The sequence below is a fragment of the Camponotus vicinus genome, unplaced genomic scaffold, assembly GCF_025532165.1.
Source record: "Camponotus vicinus isolate PSW18456_S1 unplaced genomic scaffold, iyCamVici1.0 SCAF_9, whole genome shotgun sequence".
NCBI classification, from domain to species: Eukaryota; Metazoa; Arthropoda; class Insecta; order Hymenoptera; family Formicidae; genus Camponotus; species Camponotus vicinus.
Genome location: NW_028141981.1, coordinates 907,319 through 933,550, shown reverse-complemented (window position 1 = coordinate 933,550; position 26,232 = coordinate 907,319). Strand labels below are relative to the sequence as shown.

The window sequence follows — 26,232 nt, the reverse complement described above, 5'->3', positions numbered from 1 at the left end:
AATTGATAACAAAATAAAGTTATGTTTTATAGACAGATTAGACAGATATTAAATTATTCATTGTATAAAATTTCTAATTCATTTCAGAATCAACAATTATGATACGTCGATTCGAAAATATAAACTGGAAATGAAGATATTTTTTATGACCTCTATATATACATTACAAAGCCATGTGCTCTTGCAGACAGATATGTCACACGTGGCAAATGAACGATATCCAATAGATTTGCAGCGTTTATAAAAGCACGAAAGATTGATTGGCTATCTTCTTGTCGTGCGTAAACTGGTAATCACACGGGTTGCGGGCTCGGTTGCGGTTGAAATTGACCAATCAGAACAAAGCAATTTGTTGGCAGACTACTCTGATTGGTCGGGTGGCACGATTGACCACGTCGCCAATTGGTCAATTTAAAATAGGACTCTCTGACTGGTCAATCGTTGCTGGTTACTCTAGACATAAGTCGATATAATTGGCTGTGGTGAAACGAGACGCTCCCTGATTGGTCAATTCCAACCGCAACCAAGCCCGCAACCCGTAGTGTGATTACGGCTTAATGTTGACGTATCTCGTGTGCAAAAGATCTGCGTGTTTTTTTTTAAATTGGCAAGCCTGTATCGTTCATCAGCCCGCTTCTGTATCCGTCACGTCTCCTGTTACTGTTCTATCACATCATATCGCGTGGTTATTCGGCGTGCTTTTAACCTAAGCTCAATGACAGATGTGTGAAATGTCAGTTATGCGTTGTCTTGCGGAAAACAAATGGATTCAGAAACGAAGCCGTACAGGTCTCTGCCACCATTAGTCGAAGGCAAAATTCACGGTAATTTGCGGCTCGTTATTGACCAAGTTCTTTGGCTCAGAAGTCCCGGAGATGTCACGGTTGTGGCTTCCTGGTGGGGCGAACACGACAGTGCTCAATTCAGGTGATTGTAATGTGCTTCAGAGCGACTTTCTCTTTACGACGAATTAAATGACAAAAATGAATGACGCTTAAACGAATATTTCTCTTTGTATTGATTATACGTTTAAAAATACTTTATTGCTTTTGTGAGACTATATAACGCACTTGTACATATTAAAATTTTCATATTTTTCAGGCCGATAGATAACATTACAGATACAGTGAGAACAGATGAGGATACAATTAAAATATATGCTATAAAAACTAACGCAACGCTTTTCGAAGATTATCTTAAAAACTGTGGAACAATAGAATTAGTAATTATCGCGGAAAAGACTCGCGAGATTATTGGGACGGCGCGTGTAGGAGACTTGTCTAAGATATTTACATGTAAATATTATACTCAGTTTGTTCCAATATTAAATAATAATGGCGATAGAATAGGAAAAATACGTGTTTCTTTGCAATTAACATATTTAACAAAGCTTCCAAATATGCAATTGAAAACATGCAAATACAATAAACAAGAGAAAAATGATGTTTTAGCATCAGTTGTTGATAATTTGCAATATAATGAAGAAATACCAGTGACATCCTATAAGGATGCTGATATTAAAAAAAAACATTTTACAAACTCTACAAACAATGATACATATGATGCATATAGATCTGTCCTGAAGACTAAACGACAAGATTTTCAAGAATCAAAGAAGAAATTTAATGAAATGATAACAGATAAATTAGTTGCTCAAATTGTTGCTAGAGCACAAAGACTTAGAGGAGCAATATTAAAAGAGACGTACAATGATGATTCTTTAGCTCTTAGCGATAATTCAATGAGCAATGGTTTATATGCTTCAGCAGAAAATGAAGCAAAACTTTATGAATATATTTTGGGGACTGAAATGACTTCTTCAGAAGAGAAGAAAGCTTTGAACACATTGAGATCAATATCTCCAACTCCAAGTTTGATAGATTTAGCTTCTGAAACAATTACAGCAAGTAAAAAAGATAATATAAGCATTAGACAGAATGAAAATGCCCTTGTTAAATCAAACAGTCCTGTAGAAGATGTATTGCATGAAGAGATAACTGATGGTGAGATGAAAGGTTGGTAATGTTGATATAGATTTATAAACAGAGTAAATTATAATATTATAATGTTATATATTTGAATAGCTTAACAATACATTAATATTCTTTTTATTACGTTAGGAACATCTCCTCTGGATCATGTCGATAGTATAAGAATTTTTATTGAATCCTTTACACTGAGTCCTGCAGGATACAGACGTGCAAAATCTACATGCTTGCAACGTATGTAAATTTTTTTGTCATGTTATATTCCATAAAAAAACAATATATTTTTATATCAATATATTTGAAGTTTTCATATTTTATAAAAACATTTGATATAAATAATTCATATGTTCTTTTTTTGAGCATAGATGGTGTACCATTGTCACTGACATATTTTATTCAATATGATACAACATTTGGATCTACAAAACAAACAAATATAAAATCTAATAAAGAAATTAAATTTGTAAGAACATGTGCTAAAAAACAAGTCGGTCAAGGTAAAGATTTACATTGTTTTGGCAAATCTATTTAAGTGATATAATTAAAATAATAACTTTTTATAAAAATATTTAATAGAATAATATATAATTTTCACAGTTATTGACTTCAACTCTGAAGATATACATAGTATACAGAGACACATCATAAGGAAAAATTTTCCCTTGAAATTCAAAGTTTTTGTTCGACATCTTAATCAAAAATTCCCAATTGAATTAGGATTTGGTTCCATGAATATCAATGACATTGCAAATACTGTAAATTTAAGCAGTACTCAGCGTATTGTTATTATTAATAAAGGTATCAAAATAGGTGATTTAAAGGTCACAGCAGAATTAGGCTGTGATTTTACTTACTTTGGGAAAGAATTTGTTGGTGAGTATAATATATTTTTTTAAATATATAATTAATATAATTAAGCAGGCTTTGAGTTGATGGAACAATGGATTAATTTTATTAGATGCTATAATGTCTGCAAAAGAAAATATCCCTGTCTTGGAAATAAAATCTTTGAGCTCGAATGGTAATAAATACAAAAATGCAACAGGAACTCACTCTTCCAAATCTAGTAGCAAAGTCTCGTCCGTCTCTGCCAAACGAATTGAATGTTTAACTAGTAATAATAATAAGGACTTGATTGCTACAAGAGGTATAGCAGAGCACCGAGAACGAAGCTCAGATAATAAAAAAATTGATACAAATAATCCAGAAAGTGGTGCTAAAGATAAGGTAACTTTAAGTGACATAATTAAAGTAAATGAGTGTTCACACTAAAAAAGAATATTATTGAGCAAGAAATAACAATATAAACAATAAGATAATTCTCATTCAACATTGACAGATACATATAGTGTAGTTATGGCTAAACAATATACATTATGGCACTCATTCAGACTTAATTATGTTTTAAATATTTACCACAGATCTCTTATTACTTGCATTTGATTTTAGGTTTTACTTCACGGCTTGATATATATAGCCGAGGGTAAAAATTTATCAGAACCTAATACCTATTTGATATGTAGAGCATTTTGGCGAGAGGACAAAGCAACAAGTCAAATCTGTAGTAATACGAAAAATCCATTCTATCATTTCTTTCAAGTACATTTTTTCTCTTATATTTAATGAAATGATTTCAATTATAAGCACAAAAATGAGTTTTACATTAAAAATTTGTTTCAGCTGGTACCATTAATTCACGGTATAGAATTATTGGAGAGAATCAGAGATAATTATATAATCATAGAAGTATACAGTCGACAAAACGGTGAGGCAGATAATCTATTAGGAATAGCAAAACTACCTGTACATCAACTGTATATTGCATATAGAGATCCACTTGTTTTACCTCACTTGCTGTTGTCAAAGGTAATTATAATTAATTATAATTAATCTTATTTTCATCAGGTTTAATATTTTCGAAATTAATTATATAAAATCTATACATTTTCATACAGTATCCTGTAATAAGTGTAGATGGTTGGGTCAATATTAACAATCCAGTAAGCGGAGAATCTTGCGGAGAATTACTTGCACTGGTTGCACTTGGCACTGCAGAGCAAATTGCATTACTAGAAGTGTCAAGAGGTTTAAGAAGTACTAGTATACCACGAACAGTTTATCACTGTCATGTTCTTGATAATATAAGCAATGCAACGAACATTTATCAAGACAATTTACCGTGTAATGTTCCTGAGATGTTAAATCTCAATTCACGGAAAGTTACATGCGATAATCATTTCGCTTATCACGTTTATAGTACGACTGATCGAGATTCAGCATCCGCCGATTATAAGAGTCAAGAAAGTCAAACAGATATCTCGAGCTTTCAAGATGCAAAACCGGAGAAATCAGTGGAAGAAGTTGAACTTTCAGAACACTTGGCTTTACATACCTTAGTCGACCGTTTAACGAATGCGTTACACATTAATAAAATCAGCACTGACCAATCGGCGCAAACTGAGATGAATCAAGCAGATGATAGAGAAATGAATGATAAAGAGTTACATTTAAATACGTTAAATAGCAATAGTCTCACTGACAATAGTGATAATAGTTGTAGTCCGAGAAATGATTTTCAATTACCTACGGAAATGTACAGAAGCGTTGGCGTTGGAGCAGAGTACGACGAAGAATTGGATCGACAGCAAAATAACGCTTATGATAATCTTTCAAATTCATCTATGATGAAAGAAAATCCGGAAAAAGAAGAAGTAAATATTGATTGCAATGACAATTTCTTCCGATCTGTCGTGGAAATTGAATGCGCGCTACATTTGCCGAAGATAAAAGGACTGAATGAATTTGTAGAACCGAGTACATACGTGACTTTTCAGGATTTAACTCATAAACTTAATTCTAGTAGCCAATTGAATTCATATATGACGACGAATGTTTTTCCGCACAGCTGCAATCCAAAATGGAATTGGAAATGCGATTCAAAACTGCCAATGGACTTACTTTTAAATGTATGTAACATTTTACATATTTGATATCATATGTAATTTTATATATATTTTATATGTTATATTTAATATATGTTTTATATTTATAATAGTAATAATAATAATAATAACATATGTAATCTTTTTTTAGAATCAGAAAAGATTAATCTTCAAAATATGGTATTTAATCGATCCAAATACATCGACAGAAATAAATTTAGGAAAGGATATTGTGATTGGTTTTTCCGCTGTCGATCTCTCCGTTTTGATGGCTGGATTTCCCACGGTATCCGGATGGTTTCACATTATAGATTTTACCGGAAAATGCAACGGACAAATTAAAGTAAAGTCTCATGATAATTTTGAACAAAAGAGACATATATTTAATTAAAAGCCTCGTACGTATAATCACTTTAATTTCAGATAACTATAACACCTCTGGATAGTTTACCTTCGGGAAAATTTGCACCAATTGACGCCATTAATCTGCCAAGATGTAGTAATTTATCGCAAACAAACTGGTTGCATCTGTATAACACACCTTGCAATGATACAGCAGAGTCTGATAATACGCATCGAATGTTATCAAGCCACTCGTGCACAAGCAATGGTAAAAACAGATATACACAAAGTGATCGTAAGAATGAATTTGTAGTAGAAATTGGTCATGGTCTGGAAGATGTTTCTATGTCTTTTCTCTCATCGTCTTTAAAGTGAGTATGATACTGAGATTATCTTTTTTACTTTATTATTATTTTAATATTTCTCATACATTTAATTACGATCCTATATGTTACAGGCAAAAGTTGACTGAACTAGACGAGATTACAAAACGTTTGCAGTCCCGTTTAAGTGATGTCACAAATACGGCTTTCGAAGATGATTTTGATAATGATTTCGATATGATCGAACCAAATAGTGACAATGAAAATACCGATGATAAAAATGTCGAGAGTACACCGCAAAACACAGATTTCAAGTATTCTGTTAACAGCGTGTCACAAATGCCGAAACAGAATAATATACAAAATGATCGAAATTTCGTGAATGACAAGGGACAGACTTCCGCTATAAGCAGTAATCATAATTCACATTTCGAGTCAAGTTCCGATCAAGTTCGAGCTATAAATTCGGATGCAACTGATACCGGGTATTGCACCGATTCCAATGCACGCTTCGCACATCTCGGTTATTATCACAATCAGTATCAAAATCGATGTGGATCGTCGACTCGTAATTATTTATCAAGTAGCGGCACAGAATATCCGGCACGAGGTACCAAAACGCATATAAATCATCTACTCGACAAGCTTTCCTTGGACTTGCCACCCAGGCCGCCTTCGGCAACGGCCATACCTATGAGGAGAGACATTCTCGAATTGTTTGCGAGTTTACGAGAACACAGAAATAATTCACAAGAAAAGAACAAGAACAATCGTGGAATTGATACTTGTTCAGTGCCCACTCAGACGGATGACTTGAGCGAATCGCACGCTTACATTCACGCGACGAATTTAGTCACGATCGACGGCGAAAGTTTTTCCAAACCGTCTCAAATATTGGAATCGCAACCTCGTAATAGAATATCGACAGTAATACGTGAAGAATTAGTTGCGGAAGAAAATAACGAAAACTCCAATTGTGATGAACTAACGACATATCTAATCACTTCCAATGTACGTCATATGGACTTGGATAATATATTCAATCCATTGCTCTATCAACATTTGTTGCCAGATCTACAAGCTACAGCTGCTGTATCACCGGAAGGAGAAGCGGAACAACTGGACAATCAGTACGCGAGAAGTTTCGGCATGGCGATGATGCGCGATAGTAGAATCGATCGTTCGACGGAAAACAAAATGACTTCATCTCGAAACGACATGCCAATGAAAAGTCGGACAAGCGTTTTAGATTCTGAAGAGAACACGGAAGAATTTTCCGCTTTGACAGATTCGGATATATCGGGAAATATCGACAATAGTATCGATGTAACCGTCATTTATAAATCAAGCAACAACGATCTAATGTCAGATAATAGTACGGAGTCGATAATTGATATTACGTCATTCGACAAATCATCGGCACAGCAAACCGATACCAAAACAAGGAATTACGGTTCCATCGAATTATCCGTTTCCGGAGTATCGAGACAAGCGCCCGAAGGTGGCAATCCCGTGGAAGAAGCTAAGATAGTTTCGATAATGACGAATCGACAAGACGATATTCAGGATGTGTCAGCAGATGATTAAATACTTGTGTAAGATACTTTTGTAACTAAACTAGAATATAGAAAAAAAAAAACAATCTTTGTATGTGTGTACAGAATGAACCAAAATAACAATCAATATCTTCAAAATTATGTGCCAGTAAAAAAGAAAAATTTATCAAACAAAAGTTGCATTGTACAGGAAAAGTTATCGTATGGTGATGATAAATATTATGGATGAAATTACTTAGAAGAGATTTGAGTCTTCTATTTTTTGTAGATATAGAATCACATATATGATTTTTTTTCATAAATATATCCAATTTTTTCAACTATTTTGCATAAAAGTATTAAGGAATTACTAGAAAATCATAGTTCATTTCATAATTTATTTTAACGAAATATGAAATATAATACTCATATTCTTCAATTAAAAATATTACCTAAATTTTTCATAAAATAATAGATTGAAATTTTCTTATAAATATAACATTGCAACATATAATTGTTTTGTTTACCTATAAATGTTATGTTTTTTTTACTTATGCACTTTTTTTATAAAAAAAAATAAACCTGTCAAAAAATTAACTTTATGTGTGTGTGTGTGAGTAAAGGAAATATATCTATAAAATAAAGTATATCTAAAAATATATCTAAAATATATCTATAAATTTATATATATATATATATATATATATATATATATATTTATAAATATATTTATAGATATATTTTTTACATATATTGCAAACTCATTATAAAGCTTTAAAATTTTTTTTCACATTTTTTTTTTATAAAACGACAAAAATTCGACATTTTATAAAAAAGCTAAATCTTTCTGTAAAAAAGCCCATTTTATAAAAAAAGTGCATAAGTAAAAAACAACATTTAAAAAAGCAATTATATGTTGCAATGTTTATAAAAAAAATAAGGTTATCAATCTATATTATTATATATATATAAATATATTTATTTATTTATGGTGTATATTTTATCATATAACATATAATTTCATATATTATTCATAGTTATGCCATGTAAATTCTGAGATGAATGAGTATTAACATTAGTGGTAATATAGAGTACTTACATCGATTTTCTACTGAAGTCCATCTATGCTAGGCAATATTTTTCTTCTTAAAAATCTGTGGATGTGTGTGCTAATTAAAGTATGCTTATGATTACTAATCCTTTATCAACATTAAATTAAATTATGATGTTGAAAGAGGTATGAATTTTTGTAAAATAAATTTTTTTCGTCTGCCACTTGTGTATTCAGTAATATAGATTTGTAAAATATATTGAAGATTTTCCCTTTTTTTTAATCTTTAAATTAATAAGTTATTCTAAATTTTGATTATTGATTATAAATTCTATTTTTGCTGAGATTTAAGACATATATGGATAATATGTGCATTTAATAAAAAAGGGAGTTTTTATTATATTTTACTAATCGTCAAACGCGAGTGGTGACATGAAAAAGTCATATTTCGCGAGAAATTTTATATTTTTCACTTATGACATTTAATATATGCGAAAATGCAATGAGGAAACAGGAGCTTTAAATTAGCTGGTAATTAATTGGTACTGGTGCTTGAATTAATATAATTATTATTATATATATATATTTTTTTTTTCAAAGAAGATATCATCTAAACTAACTTAGAACTTGTCCTATTGACTGATGACTGTGTATACGTAATGATAAATTATATCAAGTAAATATTGACATCGTATTACTCTATTCAGAATATTTAAACTATTATCTGAAATATTTACCATATATATATGCGCATATTTTTATATAATCTTTGTGTGTATATAGCGCCTAAAATTAGACATGCGAAAATATATTGTATAAATATATTGATTAATGAAATAAATTCAATCTATATAAGAAACTTTCTTTATATTTGATGCATATAATAATAATGGTACAATCATATGATATAAGACAAAGAATTGTATTCGAAATTAAATATCTGTTATAATTCCACATTTTTTTTAATCTTTTAAATAAGCTGAGAGATATGTTTCTCTTCTTGTCCATTGTTTCATTACAGTAGGATGCATCAACCATATCTTTGCATCAGTGCCCTCATGAATGTGAATACCCGAGCAGTCTCTTATTTTCTATGATTACATAATCATGTATATATGTATAAGAATATAATTATAGAATTTATATTAATAATACTGAAATCTTACATGAAATAATTCAAGTTCCCTCTTCTTAAATTTTACTTGTTTTTGGAATTCTTGTGCCATACATGTTCTGCACAAAAAGATCTTGTTATTCAAGTGCCAATAATCTCCTATTGGCTTTTTACCACATATCTTGCAAGTATCCGTGTTGCGACTGCAACACTTGAGATCTACACCAAGTTGCATTTTAACTCTACCACCAAAACTATGTTGAAATGTAATGCCTTTTATCTCCTTGCTGATGTACATGCCAGGCCTAAAGCAAAACTATCATTATTTTACAGAGAACTTTTGTAAAAATAATGCATGCTAGTTCTTTACCCTGGATTTTTATTGACATGGAAGAGTTTTCTTTCACTGGTGGATCCGAATGGATGTTTCTGTGATTTGACATGTTTAGGAAAGGAACGAACATTGTAATCGGATGGTGATGGATAATCTTCCACATGAGTAATAGGTTTGCTGAATCGAGCAAGGCCATTGTAGCCCTTTTTGCTGATGCTATGAGAACACGGCTAGAGAAAAAGATTAAATAGATATAATTTAACATTAACTAAAATAGTAACTTTCTTTGATATGGAAAAGTTTGTACCTTAGTTTTAATGGCATTAAATGATTTCAAGACATTGTAGGAGCCAGGCCCTATATCGGGATTATCCTCGAAAATGTAATATCTCATAAAGGGGCTCGCTCCCTTCTTGGAAGTATCACGTGATTGTCCGGAACCGAAACATATTCTTTGCTGCTCCGGTTTCTTTATTACGTACTCGAAATCTGTATCAATGGAAAATAATTGCATCCGATCTTAATTCTTGAAAGACACGCACGATATCTCGATATAACTCCACGATAAGCAAAAATACCAGATTCCTTTACTCTAGATCCTGTAGATTTTTTTTCTGTACTTGCACAACATATTACTCTCTATGGTAACCTTAATATTGATTTAACGATTACGTGATCAAAATTATCACATCTCATAGATATGTTTACACGAATTATTAAAATAAGAATTTTTTTTGTATATTTATAAAGAGTCTATATGCAAAATGTATCGAAAGATAAATATTTTCTAATGACAACAAATTTATCGCACACACCTTCCATAGATCGGTTTATTTCGAAGACTGTTTATTTGTAGACCTTAATAAATACAAGACGGACGATCATTGAGGATTTTCAATTATATATTTGACCGACGAAATGTCCAAAATCGCACAAAATATATATATTCATAGACATTTCTCTCTTCATCCGGGAACCGAATCATAATTTGGCGCCCCGAGTCGAGCGCGCATGCGCAGATCGGATCCCGCGCGCGGCGCGTTCCGCTCAATGCCGCGACTCGGGAAATTGAAAATAATTTGTAGCGCGGGGACGCGTGGCCGCTTTTATTCGTAAATGCGCGAAACAACTGATTCCCGAGCATGAGCGGATGGAGATCGAAGGCGGGACGGATGCGAGACGGTAGGCGAAATAAGGGCAAGCGGCCCGCACAGGAAGCGACGACGACGCTGTCGCTTGAACAACATAGTGCCGTCAGTCGCCGCAGGTCGATGGTGTTGTCCGTACCGACGGTCCGTCCGTAGCCGTGCTCGCGATGCGTCCACCGATGTGTGTTTCTGCACATGGCCGTGCCGCCCGACGGGCCTCCACACTGCTCCGCGGCTTTTGGCGACCCGACACCGGTAAACGCATGCTTTTCGCCGCGGATTTCGCTCGCCGCGAACGGGAGACGCGCGATAACACGTCGGAGAGAGATTTGAGGTGAAATTAACAGCCTGACGGACGGAAACGGCAATCGCCAACCAATCGCCTCCACGGCGCGCTGCACCGTCTCGGTGTTGGCGCCACGACGTTGCACCGTCCCCACGACATCGAGCAACGTCGTTCCCTCTCGTTGCTCCCGATATATTATCCCGCTTCCTCGTCGCATTTTTCGCCGAAAGAGCAATTTTATCGAGAGCGACGAGGTGCGCCGTAAAATTATCGCGCGACATTCAAGGACAAACAATTCGAGGTCCATGGTGTCTCGTTCTTCTCTGTTTGATAACGCGATATTTATGGGGGGATCTTCCCATTTGCTCTTGACACGAAAATCGTGCCGCTTCTGTGGCGAAATATCGTCTCGTACGAAAAATTATTTATTTTTTGGTTAAACTGTACATCAGTGTGATAAATAGCCATTTTTCTAATCTAGATATATATATATATATATATATATATATATATATATATATATAATATTTTTTGAAAACAAAGAGAGCACAAGTTCTCTTTTTCTTGAAACGTCTATGCATATTCTATTTAACGTAATTTTTCTTTTTTTTTTTTCAGAATTGTGTCCATTATTTCTAGAAGAATTATATTATACTTTGTATCCTCACCATGACTACGTCGTCGGAAGATGTTTTAATGCAAGTGAGTCAAGTGCGTTATAAAAAAGGAGATGGCACTTTATATGTGATGAACGAACGAATAGCATGGATGCTCGATAACAGGGATACTGTATCTGTCAGCCATAAATATGCCGATATTAAATGTGAGATTTAAAAAAATTATATAAACAATGAATTAGTAATGCTGTCTTTAAGAAATTTCTATGACTAATAGATGTTTGACTCTTTTTTTCTTGCAGCACAAAAGATATCACCAGAGGGAAAATCAAAGATACAATTGCAGGTGGTGTTACATGATGGCACATCATCTACGTTTCATTTTGTAAATAAAAATGGACAAGAAGCACAAATTAAAGACCGCGACGATGTAAAAGAGTTACTGCAGCAACTATTGCCAAAATTTAAGAGAAAAGTTAATAAGGAATTAGAAGAAAAAAACAGGTAAAACTTGTATAGTTCTTCATTTCTTATTTAAGTAGAATGGTAGCATGAACTTATTAAATATAACTTTAAGTTATTAAATACTAAAAATAATTTTTTAGAACCCTCCAAGAACATCCTGTATTGCTTCAATTGTATCGTGATCTAGTTATCACACAAGTTATATCATCCGAGGAATTTTGGTCTCAACATGCCGCAGAGTATACACAAGCCAAAAAGATTCAACGCCAAGATATAGGTGTTAATAGTGCTTTTCTAGTAAGATTTTCTTTTATTCTAACATTTTTTATTTAATATACAAATTATCAGAGTTACTAATAAAAGGCTGATTACATTTTTCAGGCAGATATAAAACCACAAACTGATGGCTGCAATGGATTAAAATACAATTTAACCATCGATATAATAGAATGTATATTTAAGACTTACCCAGCCGTTAAGAGGAAACATCAGGAAAATGTGCCTCACAAAATGTCAGAATCTGATTTCTGGACAAAGTTCTTTCAGTCACATTATTTTCACAGAGATCGTATCAATGCTGGGACCAAGGATCTTTTTACCGAATGTGCCAAAATAGATGATCAAGAACTTAAGAAGGAACTTCAATGTGGGATAAACGATCCTTTGGTAGATATTACTTCCTTTGAGGATCAAACACTGGATGAAAACTATGGCGGATGTAATAAGTCTGATAAAACATCGGGAAATATCGTTCATCAAAGTATGATCAAGAGATTCAATCAACATAGTATAATGGTTATGAAAGCCAGCACTGCCAAACAATCGACAACGCAAACCAATCAACCGCAATTAAATGGATCTACACCATCTGCAAGTAAAGTTACGAATAATGACTTGGACGCTGGACCAAAGACTAAAAAAGTACAGTAACATTTCTTTTATCTTTATAATTATAATTGATGTTTAAACAAATTGAGAACATTTCATTTAACTCGTTTATAAATATCTCTTTACAGCGTAGAATACAAGAAAAGATAACTTACGATGATCTCGACACGAGCTGTGACATAAATACAAATAAGGGAACACCATTGAATCTGTCACATGTAGATAGATATTTGCATGGACCTATACCAGGATATGGAAATACAGAACCAACTTCAGACGAACTACTTATTACATTAAGCCAGTTGAAGAAGGAAGCTTCTGGGTGGCTGTGTGGTAACACGTTACCGCGACAGGCAGCGACATCCTTAGTTAGTCCAGCTGCAGCAGTATCGGCTTTAGGTGAATTAACACCTGGCGGATCTTTAATGAAAGGTTTCCGGGAAGAGAGTCTCGGGCGTGAGTATATTTTTAATGTTTAATATATAGTATATAAAATACATTGTCATTTATTTTTTCTATGCCTTCTTCAATATACAAATATAAATTATAATTGTTGAAATAAATATTATATAGAATTAATACCAAAGGATTTGGAGAAAGAATTGTGTAATATATATGTGTGTGCGTGCGAGTTGTTGAGGCACTTTTGGCGAAGTTTTCCTCCGACGACACCGCAACTCGAGGAAAAAGCGATCAGAATGCACGAATCTCTACATAGATTTCATTCTGCTAAACTGAAACCCTTTGAGGTAAGTGCTGTGCATTACTCATTTCTTGCTCATCAATTTTTATCGAGATGAATCTCAATGTACAAATCTCATTTCTAGGATCGTGTGCAAAGAGAATTCTCTGCAGTTAGTCAACATTTGACGAGCCATCTCAATCAATTGCTAACCGCTGCATATGGAAAGTTTGCAATGTGGCAACAGCGGAAAATGCAAATGAGGTAGCCGTTCGTTAAAATCTTTTAAAAACAGCAACGTAAATAAACAGAGCAATATTGATCACATATTGCATTTTGTAATGTTACCGTAATTAGATATTAATGTCGATGTATTTTACATAAAAAAAGGAAAAAACCAAAGCGCTATGCCAGGTCACATGCGTCCTGTTGTCACACATACTATCTTTATTTATTACTATTACTTTTAAACATATTTATAAAATAGTTTTTCGAACTGTCTTCGCAATATAATCATCCGAATTCAGTCACAACCGATGGTATATCAATCCGCAACTATGTATATTTTCGTAATATATGTAGTTTATAGCTTATTTATTTACTAATGGATATACCACATATGTTTTGAAAGAACGTGTTCATACTTAAAAGCGCACGGATGTTCTAAAAATATGTATCATCACGCTCAGAGAAAATGAGTTTATAAATCTTTATGCGAGAAAGATGTAGTTATAATCATGTAATGTCTATGATATGCGACTATTTTAATTTAAGAAAATTCTAATGAGACGGGTGACTGCAAGTATTGTACGATATCAAAATAACTGTGATACCGCCACTGTACAGTCAAGCTTGTTAATATATTGTTTCGCTTCGATAATATCTTCGTGATTACATTCTTGATTGTTTCGTTGAAATTTATAGAACAATAACTTATACAAGTCTTTATTTATTCTTTGATCTTTGCATTTTTCTGTGACAAGCAAAGGTCGAGATAATTATTGCAGTTTGATGATAGCGAAAGTTTACTATGTAAATTTGAATCTCACGTCTCTCGAAGATCGTGGTAAAAAGTTTTCAAATTCTACCATTTATTTTTACAGACAGTGGCATTGGTATACTTTGTATGATATCTGCGACATACTCAACTAAGTGTCTTAATTGTTGAATCCTATTTTTTCTTTACACTACTGGGTAAGGCAATTCGCGGATTCTCATAAACTGCCTACTCGGTCTCTACTGTAGCAATAATTTGGCAGTTGTAAAAAAATATAAACGCGATACCTATCTCTTCAATCACGGAATAATGATTGATTGTACTCGCGCGTTACGCTATTTAATTATTACTAGGCTAATTAATATTATAAATATATTCTTACATTATGATTATAAAATAAATGTTATTATTGTGATTACGAATTTTTAATATCTAGTATTTCAATCTTTCTTTTCTTTTATATCTCGCCTCTTCCACTCTTGCGTATATTAGATATATAATTTCTTTTATCCTGTATGTGTATATGTTTTTATTTAAAATAAAGACGCTCACTGTTTTAAATAAAATCTGGGAGGTGGCGAAGCATCTGCAAAAGTACGAATTTATTTTAGTAATCAACAGGTTGCTGATATGCTTGTCGTGTATTTTCATTCGACGAAAGCCATTCATTTCCGCGGATTAAAAGATGAATGAGTATTTTGCGCCAAGAAATATTTCACAATACATAATGTACACAACACGCCGATTTTTTCGTGCAATATTCATCCCTCAGAAAATCGTACAGGCTACATTAAATGATAAATCGATTTCACAGAAATTTGAAAAAACGCGGGTTTATCCATTTGAAAGTCGCGTGCGCGATTTACCCGAAGCAGACGGAAGATGGCACGGTCTATTGTTGACCGGGATCAAAATGGTGGTCAGTAATGGGCAGCAGTGCGGGGCGATATTGTGCGCGGCGCACGCGAGTGTCGATGAATGTCGGTTGTCGTCGGTATTCCAGGTGATATAAATGAGCCCGTACGTGGACTTTGAGCGACGTCGCGACATCGCGACGCCGTGCTAAGCGGTGCTCGAAATGCGCCCCAGTCATCGTCAACGCACACGCTCGGATCATGTGAGCCGCGACTCGCCGTCCGGTGGTGCTGCTGGTGCTACTGATGGTGCCGCCCGCCTGGTATCGCCTGTCGCACCGCACGTTCGCCCTGTAGCAGCTTGTGTAGCCATATTTACCGTGTTTTTCGCCGAGACATCGTCGTGTTTGGCAATCCGGTGTTGAGCGTTGCATCGTTTCGTTGGCTGATCGTTGGCTGATCGTTGGCTGATCGTTGGCTGCTTCGCCGTATGGCTGCGCGCTCTCGAAGAGGATAGCGTCGCCGTTGTCGTCATTGTCATCGTCATCGTCGTCTCCGTCGTCGTCGTGTCGCGGGCCGCCTCCGTGTCGAGTATGCGACGATCGTTCCTCGCCGTCCCGTCATCGTTGGACGTGCAGCATTCGCATCGATTGTCACCGCCACCGATCGTAGGTGAACGTTGTGTCACGAGAAACGTCATCGAGACGAGCAATCCCGGACCTTGTCAACATCGCCGATCGATTCGTCGTCATTCGCGTCCGAGCACGCGATTTCGCAGTGTTTCCCAGACGCCTAATCAGCCGGCTACCGAGTGCGCATTTTTCCATTGTTGTGTACGTCGTTTTGAATCCTATACGAAATGTAAGCCGACGGTACTTACCTTTTATCGTTTTACAGCGCGATTGGTTTTCTTATCAACACGAGATTGTATCTCCGGAAATTGTGATTATGATAATGTTTTGTGCTTATTGACAGAATTAATAAGAACAAAAGAGACTGTAATAAGGAGGAATTATCTATATTTTCTTTTAATTTAATCTATAGTTTCTTTTAACTAGTCTCATGGTCCACATTGTATTCAATGTCTTGAGCAACAGCATAATGTCTAAACAAAATATTCAGTTTATCAAATTGCAAATGCTGCGCTCACAATTTTTTGAAGTCACTGTAATTTTAATATATTAAACAATGAATACTTGAAACTGTGAATACAATGAATACTTATTTAAAGATTTATTATAAAACAATCAAATATGTCACGACCTTGTTTTTCCTTTCAGATGGAGAACCGCTGCACTGCTAATCCCGATTGTTGGGTGAAATGTTTATGACTGAAATTTATTGGAAATGTTTTAAATATAATTTCCTATATATAAGAGTGCAAAGAAATATATAAAAGTTGTGAGATAAAAAGTTATGTTATGAATATCTTGGAGTGCATGTTTTACACTGCAAATTGGAAGAATCTACTAAACGTGCACCAAGCAAGGCACTATTGTGCCAAGCTTGGGTAATGGATCCCATTGGTCCATGGTACACATCGTATAATCGTCTCACTGCAGGCGGCACTACTGGGACGTTTCAAACGGCAACACCAACTACAACTAGTGATTTTGTACCTCATCATTTAGCAACGGCTGTTACGCAGACAGTGCCATCAACAACGACGTCGCAATTACTTTTACAAGCGGCACATACAACAGCAACTCTGGCGGGTCAACCGTCCCCTTTTAACCCTGGGGGGTTTTTAACCCCACCCCCTGTGGGTTACGAAGTCTTTTCGCCACTCTTCCATCATCCTAATACTAAGCAAGCGCATTATGTTACTCAACATAGACAAGCTCTTGCTCAAGCGCAAGCGGTATCGGTGACAAAACAAAACACTACGAGCGAATCCGATATCTCTACGTTGAGGGAAAATTATAGTTCGGCACATCAGACTACGTTTTTCGAGCAACAAGGAGCGTCGACATCGCCTACGACATCGACTCTAGCTTGGACACCTCAAAACAATACGCAGCTTCCTAGCCCGTTTGGTATTTTACCGCACGAGAGTGTCGTCTCGTCATCCCCAGGTCCGCCTTCCACAAAATCTAGCAATACTAGCGGCTACGAAAACACCTTCAACGCACATTTTAGTACAATGCAGACTATAAACAATATCAACGCATCTCAATTAACTAGTCCATCAGCGTGTAGCGCGGACTTTAAAGTCGCCAGTTGTCCGACTGACGCGAAGAAATCGATCAATGTGAGACCTCAATCGCCTACCTCGGCTAGCGTAAAATCCATTCCCGTGCAAATTAGTGGTAGACAGACGTTCTTTCATCAAGTTCCGACAACTTTTAGTTCCGACACTTTAACGAACAATTATCCGAATGCGGGAAATGGAAGTCAGTCCGCTGCTGGAAATGGAAAGGTGCAGTCATCGGGTTTGCAGCATCAGCAATCGTGTATTGTGTCGACGCCAAGTAATGCTTCGGGTAAGGAATACAGAATACCACAACCGCCCTCGAGATCGACTGCGCCAACAGTTTTTCTCAGCACCTCCGCGCGTTCGGGTTCTACGCAAGCAGTTCAGCAGGATAAGCAGGGAACGCGCAATGGCAATTTTGCATCCCCGCCTAACAAAGCTGCGACCGCCACTGCTCAACAGAATATCCAAACTAAAGCACAAACTAAGATTTATCCAGAATTGGGAAGCCATGGAGTCGAACATCGGAGAAACGAGCAACACGATAATAACCAATCGTCATCACCGATCAGCTTCTCCATTATGGACAATCGCGGTTTGAACTACGCTGCGAATAATTCCACAAACTGCAACAACTCGAGCGGTAAGCTTACAAACAGTCAGAGGACGCCGTCTAACAGCAATCTACAGTCGCATCCTCAACAGCAGCAACAAACATTTCACGTTTTGAATCAGCAACAGCAACAAACCACATCTTATAGACATTATTTAACGGGATCAGGCACGAATGATACGGAATATCATCATCCAGGCAGATCCAAGTCCGCGACCTCGACCGATTCTGCTTATTCCTCCAATACTTCGACGCAAAACGGACCCGATTGCAGCGTTGTCGTTCCACGACGACCGAGTCCTCTACAGGCTCATTCACAGGCCAGTCCCCTGGGTCACGTGCCAAGTCCCGCGTATCCCATGTACAATAGTCCGATGGCGACCATGTCATCACCGTCACCGTTGCAACAACATGGTGAAAACAATGGTAATCAATGCACCAATGCTGCACAGCCATACAAAGGCGGAGTGCAACAACAAGTCACTCCACCGTCACCTCTGGACGTCACCGTTCCCAGGCCGTCATCTCAAGGACAAGTCGCGTATTCCTCAGTGATTACACGAGCGTTAGGTACCAGTACGGAGAACAATAAAACCGCTTATAACGCAGAGAGTAAAACGACATACGACGGACAACAGCAAGATTTTTCACAGACGCAGAAGCAACAGGTCTGCTGGGAGAACGACAACCGCCAAACGACAAATGGCAACAGAAAGTTCTCTATTGCCGTGTATACCGGCACGAACACGGGAGATATAAACGCGCAGAGTTTGCCAGTTCAACAGCAACAAGTGCAAAGGCTGGTGAACATGTCGGATAGCAGACAGCAACCGTATTTCGAGTCCAATCAAGTGGCGCTGCAGGACTTGAGCAGTTGCAGGGGAGATCCAATGAGTATCGTGAAGAACTTGCAAACATTGCAACAGGGTCCTTGTCAGGTGCAGCAGCATACGATCGTTACGGCCAGCACGACGGAACAACAAAAACAAGCTGAGGAAAACAGACGGAAGGCCGACAACGCTAATAAAAAGAGAAAAAGTTTGGAAAAGGCTGTTAGTCACAGTACGGCGCCGAACGAGCTTACGGGAACCACGACGATGACGGAATACCTCGGTAGGATACCTCCACCAGCGCATCACAACGCGGCGAATCAACAACAGCAGAATGGCTACTTCGATTTTGAACGATGGAATCTACCACCTCCACCCACCAAGATGTTTCCCGCTGCATCTGGCGCCTTCGGTTCACAGTCTTCGTTACATCACTCAAGTAACTTTGCAAACACTCCGGCTCACCAACATCAGTCACTGATGGTATCTCATCATCACGCGCCACCACCTATTCCATATTTCCCAGCTTTCCATATTCCCGCGGGTCATCATCCGCATCACCCGCACGAATTTCAGCCCTCGGTTGAAATTACGTCGATAGGATTCAATGCTGAGAACGTCGCGAATCAAAATACCAATTACAATCAAGAGGTCAGAGACGACCAGCCTAAGGTAGTCGTTCCTAATATCGAAGAGGAACTCGGTTTTCTTCAACAAGATCAGCAATTGATTCAGAATACGAGTCAAATGAATAAAGACTTCAAACGACCCAACAGAGATCCCAATACGGGTTTTATGACGAGTTATTTAAAGTTTTTACAAGGTGAAAGAGATCCTTCTCCGCCGCCTGCTATACGCGGTGGTAGAAAAGCGACATGGAATAGGTCAAAGCCGTATATACCAGTTGAGCCGAGTAAATCTGCGGAAGCTTCGACCAACGGCGAGACTGTTAAATCTCAAGAGAAACCACTCGTTAAGGAGACACCAGTTAAGGAAACACCAGTGATAGACTACGCTAATGATCCCAGATATTTTCCGTTACCGAAGGAAAGGAAAAAAGCAAACTTTGATTCGAGTGATGATGGATTTACTAGCGACGATGACTTTCTATTTCCCCCTAAAAAAACTGAAAAGAAAATGCAAAATGCGAATAATAGTGCTAGTAATATTGAAATTGTTGCTGTAAAACCGGAAGGCAAAGGCAGAAAAGGTCGGCCTATTAAGCCTGGTGGTCCTACAGATAGAAAGAGAAAAGCTGCTGCAGCAGCGGCAGCGGCGGCAGCAGCAGCAGAAACGGAAAAAAAATCTTCGAAGAAAAATGAAGAAGGTAACAAATATCAAAATCTTTCTTTTTTTTTAATTGATATTTTTCATAGCTTTAAAAATGTATATTTTATACAGTGGATCCTTTATTACTCCCTCCGAGACGGGAGACGTCGAGAAGAAAGGCAAAGGAAAAGACATCGGTAAAACAATTTTTGGATCGGCAACAGGGTATAGATTATTTCGACAATGACGAGGAACAGGCTGATTCCGATTCTGATCCAGCGTGGACGCCTGCTGTGAAATTGGTCGGGGACGAGGAAGAGAAGAGGAAGAAACGGATGAGACCCGTCATTACTAAAAAGATTAGAAAAATCCTAGAGGAAGATGGGTATTCGTCTGGGGATGCTATCATCTCGAAAAAATCAACGAGAAAGAAACACGAAATGCCTTCAAAAAATTCCAATACTGGAAAACTTTCTTGTAAGATTGATGAGAAACTAGTAGCGGCAGCAAGTGACGAAGATATTGATATTTCACCATTTAAGGTATTTAACGCTCTTCAATTCTGATTGATAATTTAATTTTTTTCAAATCTAGTATACATAATTTTAAAAATTATATTTACTTTTATTCTCTTTATTGTCTTTAATGTAATTTTTGATCTTTTTTTATTATAAGTACTTTTTCTAAAACTTTTCATATGCATTTTTCCAATTTTATGTAAAATTAAACCAAACAGAAAAGATCAAATCAAATAGGTTATTATATTGGTATATTGGCTATACCTTGCAAAAATAAATTAATTAATTAATAATCTTATTAATTTCGTACTTTACATGCAGCATTTAGGCAACTCAGAAGATGCGGTAAATCTCTTCAATTTTATTTTGATTAAAATTCGTTATAGAATAAACATGCGTATATTTTCTACTAGATAACAATTTTCCTTATTTTTTTTCAGTCTGGCGAATTTGTTGTGATTAAGACAGATTTGGATGAGGAATATCCTCCTCTTTGGAGGATAGATGGTAAAACATTGCTCCAGAAATATGAGCCATTCAAATCTAATGGAAAAACTTTGTACAGAAACATATCTACGGTAAATTTATAATTAAGTGTTGTAAAGTATATTATATTGCAAGTATGAATTAAATATCTTACAATATGAATTTTACAGTATTCTGCATGGGTTTCACAAAATCGCCATATATATCAACAAGTGCCAGTGAAATTTTGGCAACAGGGCAAGATAGAAACAATTGTGGAATTTTTGAGAGATGAAATGATTGTTGATGACAGGTAAATATACTTATTTATGAAAAAAAATACTTCAAATCTTTCATTGTTTTATAAATTTTATATAATATTTATTTTTGTCTCTCTGATTAGTGAGAGTATCGATAAATCTATGAAAGATACTGAGAGATATCAAGATAATTTCGAAGTATACATACAAACATTGATCTCGCAAGCTTTGGATTCCAATTTCCTTACTGAAATATTTCAGGAACAAGGTAAGACGAAATTAAATCGATTTCATATTTTTATATGCATTATATTACAATGCAATATATAACATGTTTTTTTTTATTGTTATCTAGATGATTATTTTCTGTCTAACGTTAAAACTGTCGATGAAGTAACGGAAGAGAGAAAACGTCGTCTTTTATCCACGACTAAATGGAAACCAAATATCGTAACAGCATTATCGACGTGGCCGTGTGTTAACGTGCTTAAAGACCTACCGCCTTCAGAAAATAAAGGAAAACATTGTGCTGGCTGTCAGCAAACTAGAATCTATGCAAGAATTCTGCTTTATGGACAACCATACAACGGTACTACGTTGGAAGGTTCGCCGCCAGATCCAAGAGTACCTCATGAAAAAGTACGACGTTATACAATACAAATGAAATGTAACAAAGTCTGTATCGATTATTATTCATTCATATATGTCTCTAGGACTTTTTGTTGTGCCGCATTTGCCAAAAGAAGGTAGCCTTGTATAATAAAGTCGCTCATCAAAAATACTTAATGTTTTTGGAATGTGCGAGAAGAGTGGCAGATAAAAAAGTGGCTGATCCTCACAAAGATACTACAATAATATTAAATGAATTATTAGCAGATGAAGCATGGTTGAATCAAGTGAGTATATTTCTTATTTATTATTTCGACTAGTAATGATTTATTGTTGAACAAAAATAAACTTTTTTATTTTTTTTTCTAGCTGTTTAAAGAAGTGAGGAATATTTGGGCTGAAATTGATAGCATGGAGCAACAAACTAAAGCAAAACCAAAAGCAATTTTGTCGTCATCGTTGAAACAATATCATAAAACGGAGACAGCAATTATAACTGCTCCTACCGTACTTACGTCTAATGAGACTGCTAATACTTCTGATTCACAGGTGCCTATACAGAATATCGAAAATAATCCCCAATCAGTATCTAGCGATGTGCAAATAAGCAGTGAACCATCTTAGTGGTATTATGATTGTTTATGTTTAATGCAAAATGCAAGACTGTTACAAGTTCAGTGATACATCTCTGATAACGCATGAACGTTTATCGCTAATATCGACACCAATAAAAAGTATGTTTCGCATGGTAACAATGAAGAATCTTATTTATAAAGATATATATCGTGAGAAATGAATTAAGAGTATAATCGAGAGATTGTAGTTATAGCGATAAGCCGTAGTATATAAATATATATCAGATAAAAGAAAGAAAAAATTTCACACATATGTAACATATTCACGTTTGATATAGAAGTCTAGCTTTAGCTCGAAATTTGCCATTATAGCATAATGATAGCATAATAATAGCAAAAACTTTCATGTGAATATAGGCATCTAGTTTAGTCTTTGTATCGTGATCTTATATAAGCTTCGATATATGATGAAATCCAAAATATATTGAAATATTATAGTGACATGACGTGATATTAAACGTCGCGGTTCTGAATCATATTTGCATCATGTTTTATCAAATTATAAAATTATAATTTTCATATAATATATAGAGAACACTATATTATTTTTTTGAATATTTTATAGAAAGATCTAAAACACATTCTTTTAAGCAGAGCAATTTACAATAATTACATATTGTTTCAAATAATTTCAAACAATTTGTATTTGCTCTAAATTTTGTTTTATGTGCGCATACATACAATTATTCAAAATATAGAAATGACAATGCCAAGACATAAAATGATAAAGAAATCTATGTTTGTGTTTAATATATTTCAAAACAAGACTTTATAAACAATTTATTATAAATCCAATTTTTAATTTTTACATTTAATATAAATGAAATTTTGCATGTCCCACGACATCTGTTATTCAGCACACATCTTTTCCCATGCAATATAATGTATGTATGCAAATTCTTCCATATTAGAGCATTGTGTATACATAAATGAATTTTTAAACCTATCTTTATTGCAAAGCGCTTTTTAAAAGAAAAGATTGTTGTTATTCTAATGTTAATTTTTTTCTTCTTAATATTCTTATTTCATATTTTATATTTATTACACATTAATTTTTTTCAGAATAATAATGTTTATCAAAAATTGAAAGCAATACAAAGGAATATTTTATTATATATATATATATAATTCTCTGTTTTTGATATCAAAATTATTTTAAAATTTAAAAAAATGAATGTAACAAATAACTAGAATAATTAGTTTTATCGAAGATTAAGATACACTATTGGAATAATTTCTTTATATATGTTAAATATATATTGAAATAATTTTTATTAATGAGAAACACACAAGCAAACTGAGTCTTTGCTTTAGAAAATTATTCAAAATATTTTTATTGAAAGAATATTTTTAATTACACATGGAACATTCTCAAAAATCAAAACTCATTCAAATTATGTTTGAATTAGAGTAAAAGAAGAATATTTATACATTTGCATTGTGTATTATATGTTAAGGTCGCTTCTACAGATACTTTCCAATAGCTGATAAGTATCTTAGGATAGTGTAATAAGAATTTCGTTGTATATTAAATACCATTACATACACTTTAAGCGACATTTGTGCTTACTCTATAAAATTTATTATTATTATTATATTATATTATTATTACATCGTCACTATTATTGGTATCATTGTTTTAAATCTTTAACTGTTTAAGTTTTTAACTTGTTTTTAACTAGATTTTTTAGGAGGAAAAAATGAATGTTTTCTAAAGAACAGAATGGTGATATGCATGTATGGGAACGAATGTATTTTTCAAAGATGATGTATCAAATTATATTTGTAAATTGTAAAGATATAATAGAGCGAGAGAATGAAGAAATGATCAGCTGCCGTGTATCGGCGGACAAAAATTTTAAATACGTTTCGTATATTTCGACAAATTGAAAAATCGCGTATTGACGATTATTCCGATGACGATCGGTTGTACAATAAATTATTGGATGATTTTATATATGGATACACGAGAACTAAAATGCGGGCATTTGGACATTGGCGCAGAATAATTAACAAATAAAGTAAAATATAGCTAAGAGAGATTTTTTTTTCAGCGAATGTGCCATGCAATAGTTCATATCGGGCGTAATCTTCATATTGCGTGCGATAATTGGATCGGTGATGTAAATCGATTGCGAGTACATGATTCGATCGAATCTTCCATAAGATTATCGCATTATCGCACGTAGTATTCGCTTAAGGTACCTGTTTCTTCATTGCAGCTATACTGAATTACGATATCAAAAGCGAAAAAGACCGTAATTTGCGGAATTTTTACATGTCGAAATATTTTTTTATACAAATTCAAGTCTCGTGAATAATTTTTTTTATATATTACTATTCTTGTTCAATAATATGGATTGATAAGATTAATTTAGATAATTAAGATTTACAACTATTTATTAATCTATATATGAAAAGAGTCTTTCAGATATATTTTCAGGTATATTTTAATCCATATTATTGAATGTATAAATAGCGACATGTGAAAATAATTGATTTATTTTAATATATTTAATGGGACAAAAATTCAGGGATATAATCTTTGCTTCTCGTAATTCAATATGATGTTTGCAGAGGAACCAGAAACCTTGATATACAACATACAGTTATTGTCAATATTATATTAAGCAAAACTCTATTAATAATATGGTTATATTTTCTTTCCCTTTAGAGGAAATATCCGAAAATATAATTTTTATTTAATTGTAAATGATTTAGTTTTCTCTCATTCGTGCAAATTAATCATAACAAATCATTAATCGTAAAACGAAAAATGACCTTGCAGTATTTTTTGTTATCACGCGATCAAGAAAAAAAGATATGATCAAAATATAAATAATAAAACATTACTCGTATATTTATGGTTTTTTATTAACCATTTTTTGAATAAAAAAATGGAGGAATCCGTAAAACTATGAACGAGTATCGTTTCTTTATTTTGTATAGCCTTGAAATAATTCTTGAAATAATATAACTTTATTATATTATTAACTTATATTAATTTTATAGTTATAATTTAAAAAAATATAATTTTTAATCAATAGTGTGTTATACTATTATATACTTTTTCTTATTTCTATGAAACTAGTCATTACAAAATTGCCGCCTTATTTCAAAACTAATAGTCATGATATACAAACATCTAGATATACCATGCAACGTGAAAATATCAGTAAACTTTATACGTACTGAAATGAGCCATTCCTTTGTTTATGATGAGGTAATTAATTCGGATGGCATCCGATTGATCACGTCGCCAATTGACCAATT

General features: G+C 34.6%; 5 protein-coding genes across 10 annotated transcripts; 3 read left to right on the top strand and 2 right to left on the bottom strand.

Annotated features, from left to right (window-relative positions):
- The first annotated feature begins 618 nt into the window (after nt 1-618).
- On the top strand, nt 619-7,779 carry LOC145977382 (uncharacterized). The gene is made up of 12 exons (XM_083109315.1): nt 619-927; nt 1,102-2,015; nt 2,121-2,222; nt 2,354-2,485; nt 2,586-2,861; nt 2,947-3,215; nt 3,438-3,587; nt 3,669-3,854; nt 3,944-4,954; nt 5,082-5,273; nt 5,354-5,643; nt 5,730-7,779. The coding sequence occupies exons 1-12, from the start codon at nt 764-766 to the stop codon at nt 7,180-7,182; spliced, it is 5,139 nt and encodes a 1,712-aa protein (XP_082965441.1). The 5' UTR covers nt 619-763; the 3' UTR covers nt 7,183-7,779.
- Nucleotides 7,780-9,049: 1,270 nt separating this feature from the next.
- LOC145977387 (uncharacterized) lies at nt 9,050-10,877 on the bottom strand. Of its 3 annotated transcripts, none has more exons than XM_083109327.1 (5): nt 10,445-10,877; nt 9,937-10,118; nt 9,666-9,859; nt 9,348-9,600; nt 9,050-9,272 (listed from the first exon to the last, which is right to left on the bottom strand). In XM_083109327.1, the coding sequence occupies exons 1-5, from the start codon at nt 10,449-10,451 to the stop codon at nt 9,144-9,146; spliced, it is 765 nt and encodes a 254-aa protein (XP_082965453.1). In that variant the 5' UTR covers nt 10,452-10,877; the 3' UTR covers nt 9,050-9,143. The 3 variants fall into 3 exon arrangements, with proteins under 3 accessions (XP_082965453.1, XP_082965452.1, XP_082965454.1); XM_083109328.1 differs by lacking the exon at nt 10,445-10,877 and adding an exon at nt 10,208-10,278 and having other exon boundaries at nt 9,052-9,272; XM_083109326.1 differs by lacking the exon at nt 10,445-10,877 and having other exon boundaries at nt 9,051-9,272; nt 9,937-10,260.
- Nucleotides 10,878-10,891: 14 nt separating this feature from the next.
- Tfb1 (transcription factor B1) lies at nt 10,892-15,134 on the top strand. 2 transcript variants are annotated; one of them, XM_083109324.1, is made up of 8 exons: nt 10,892-11,032; nt 11,682-11,886; nt 11,983-12,184; nt 12,286-12,442; nt 12,527-13,066; nt 13,162-13,489; nt 13,607-13,782; nt 13,861-15,134. In XM_083109324.1, exons 2-8 carry the CDS (start codon nt 11,733-11,735, stop codon nt 13,981-13,983), a joined length of 1,680 nt encoding a protein of 559 aa, XP_082965450.1. In that variant the 5' UTR covers nt 10,892-11,032; nt 11,682-11,732; the 3' UTR covers nt 13,984-15,134. The 2 variants fall into 2 exon arrangements, with proteins under 2 accessions (XP_082965450.1, XP_082965451.1); XM_083109325.1 differs by having other exon boundaries at nt 10,995-11,111.
- LOC145977391 (uncharacterized) lies at nt 13,544-16,492 on the bottom strand. The gene is made up of 2 exons (XM_083109333.1): nt 15,579-16,492; nt 13,544-15,298 (listed from the first exon to the last, which is right to left on the bottom strand). The coding sequence occupies exon 1, from the start codon at nt 16,264-16,266 to the stop codon at nt 15,826-15,828; it is 441 nt and encodes a 146-aa protein (XP_082965459.1). The 5' UTR covers nt 16,267-16,492; the 3' UTR covers nt 13,544-15,298; nt 15,579-15,825.
- On the top strand, nt 15,616-25,819 carry LOC145977383 (uncharacterized). Of its 3 annotated transcripts, none has more exons than XM_083109317.1 (10): nt 15,616-16,399; nt 16,847-20,530; nt 20,605-21,014; nt 21,312-21,335; nt 21,431-21,568; nt 21,647-21,768; nt 21,859-21,983; nt 22,071-22,354; nt 22,429-22,611; nt 22,694-25,819. In XM_083109317.1, the coding sequence occupies exons 2-10, from the start codon at nt 17,080-17,082 to the stop codon at nt 22,946-22,948; spliced, it is 4,992 nt and encodes a 1,663-aa protein (XP_082965443.1). In that variant the 5' UTR covers nt 15,616-16,399; nt 16,847-17,079; the 3' UTR covers nt 22,949-25,819. The 3 variants fall into 3 exon arrangements, with proteins under 3 accessions (XP_082965443.1, XP_082965442.1, XP_082965444.1); XM_083109316.1 differs by having other exon boundaries at nt 15,616-16,427; XM_083109318.1 differs by lacking the exon at nt 21,312-21,335 and having other exon boundaries at nt 15,616-16,427.
- Nucleotides 25,820-26,232: the final 413 nt, after the last annotated feature.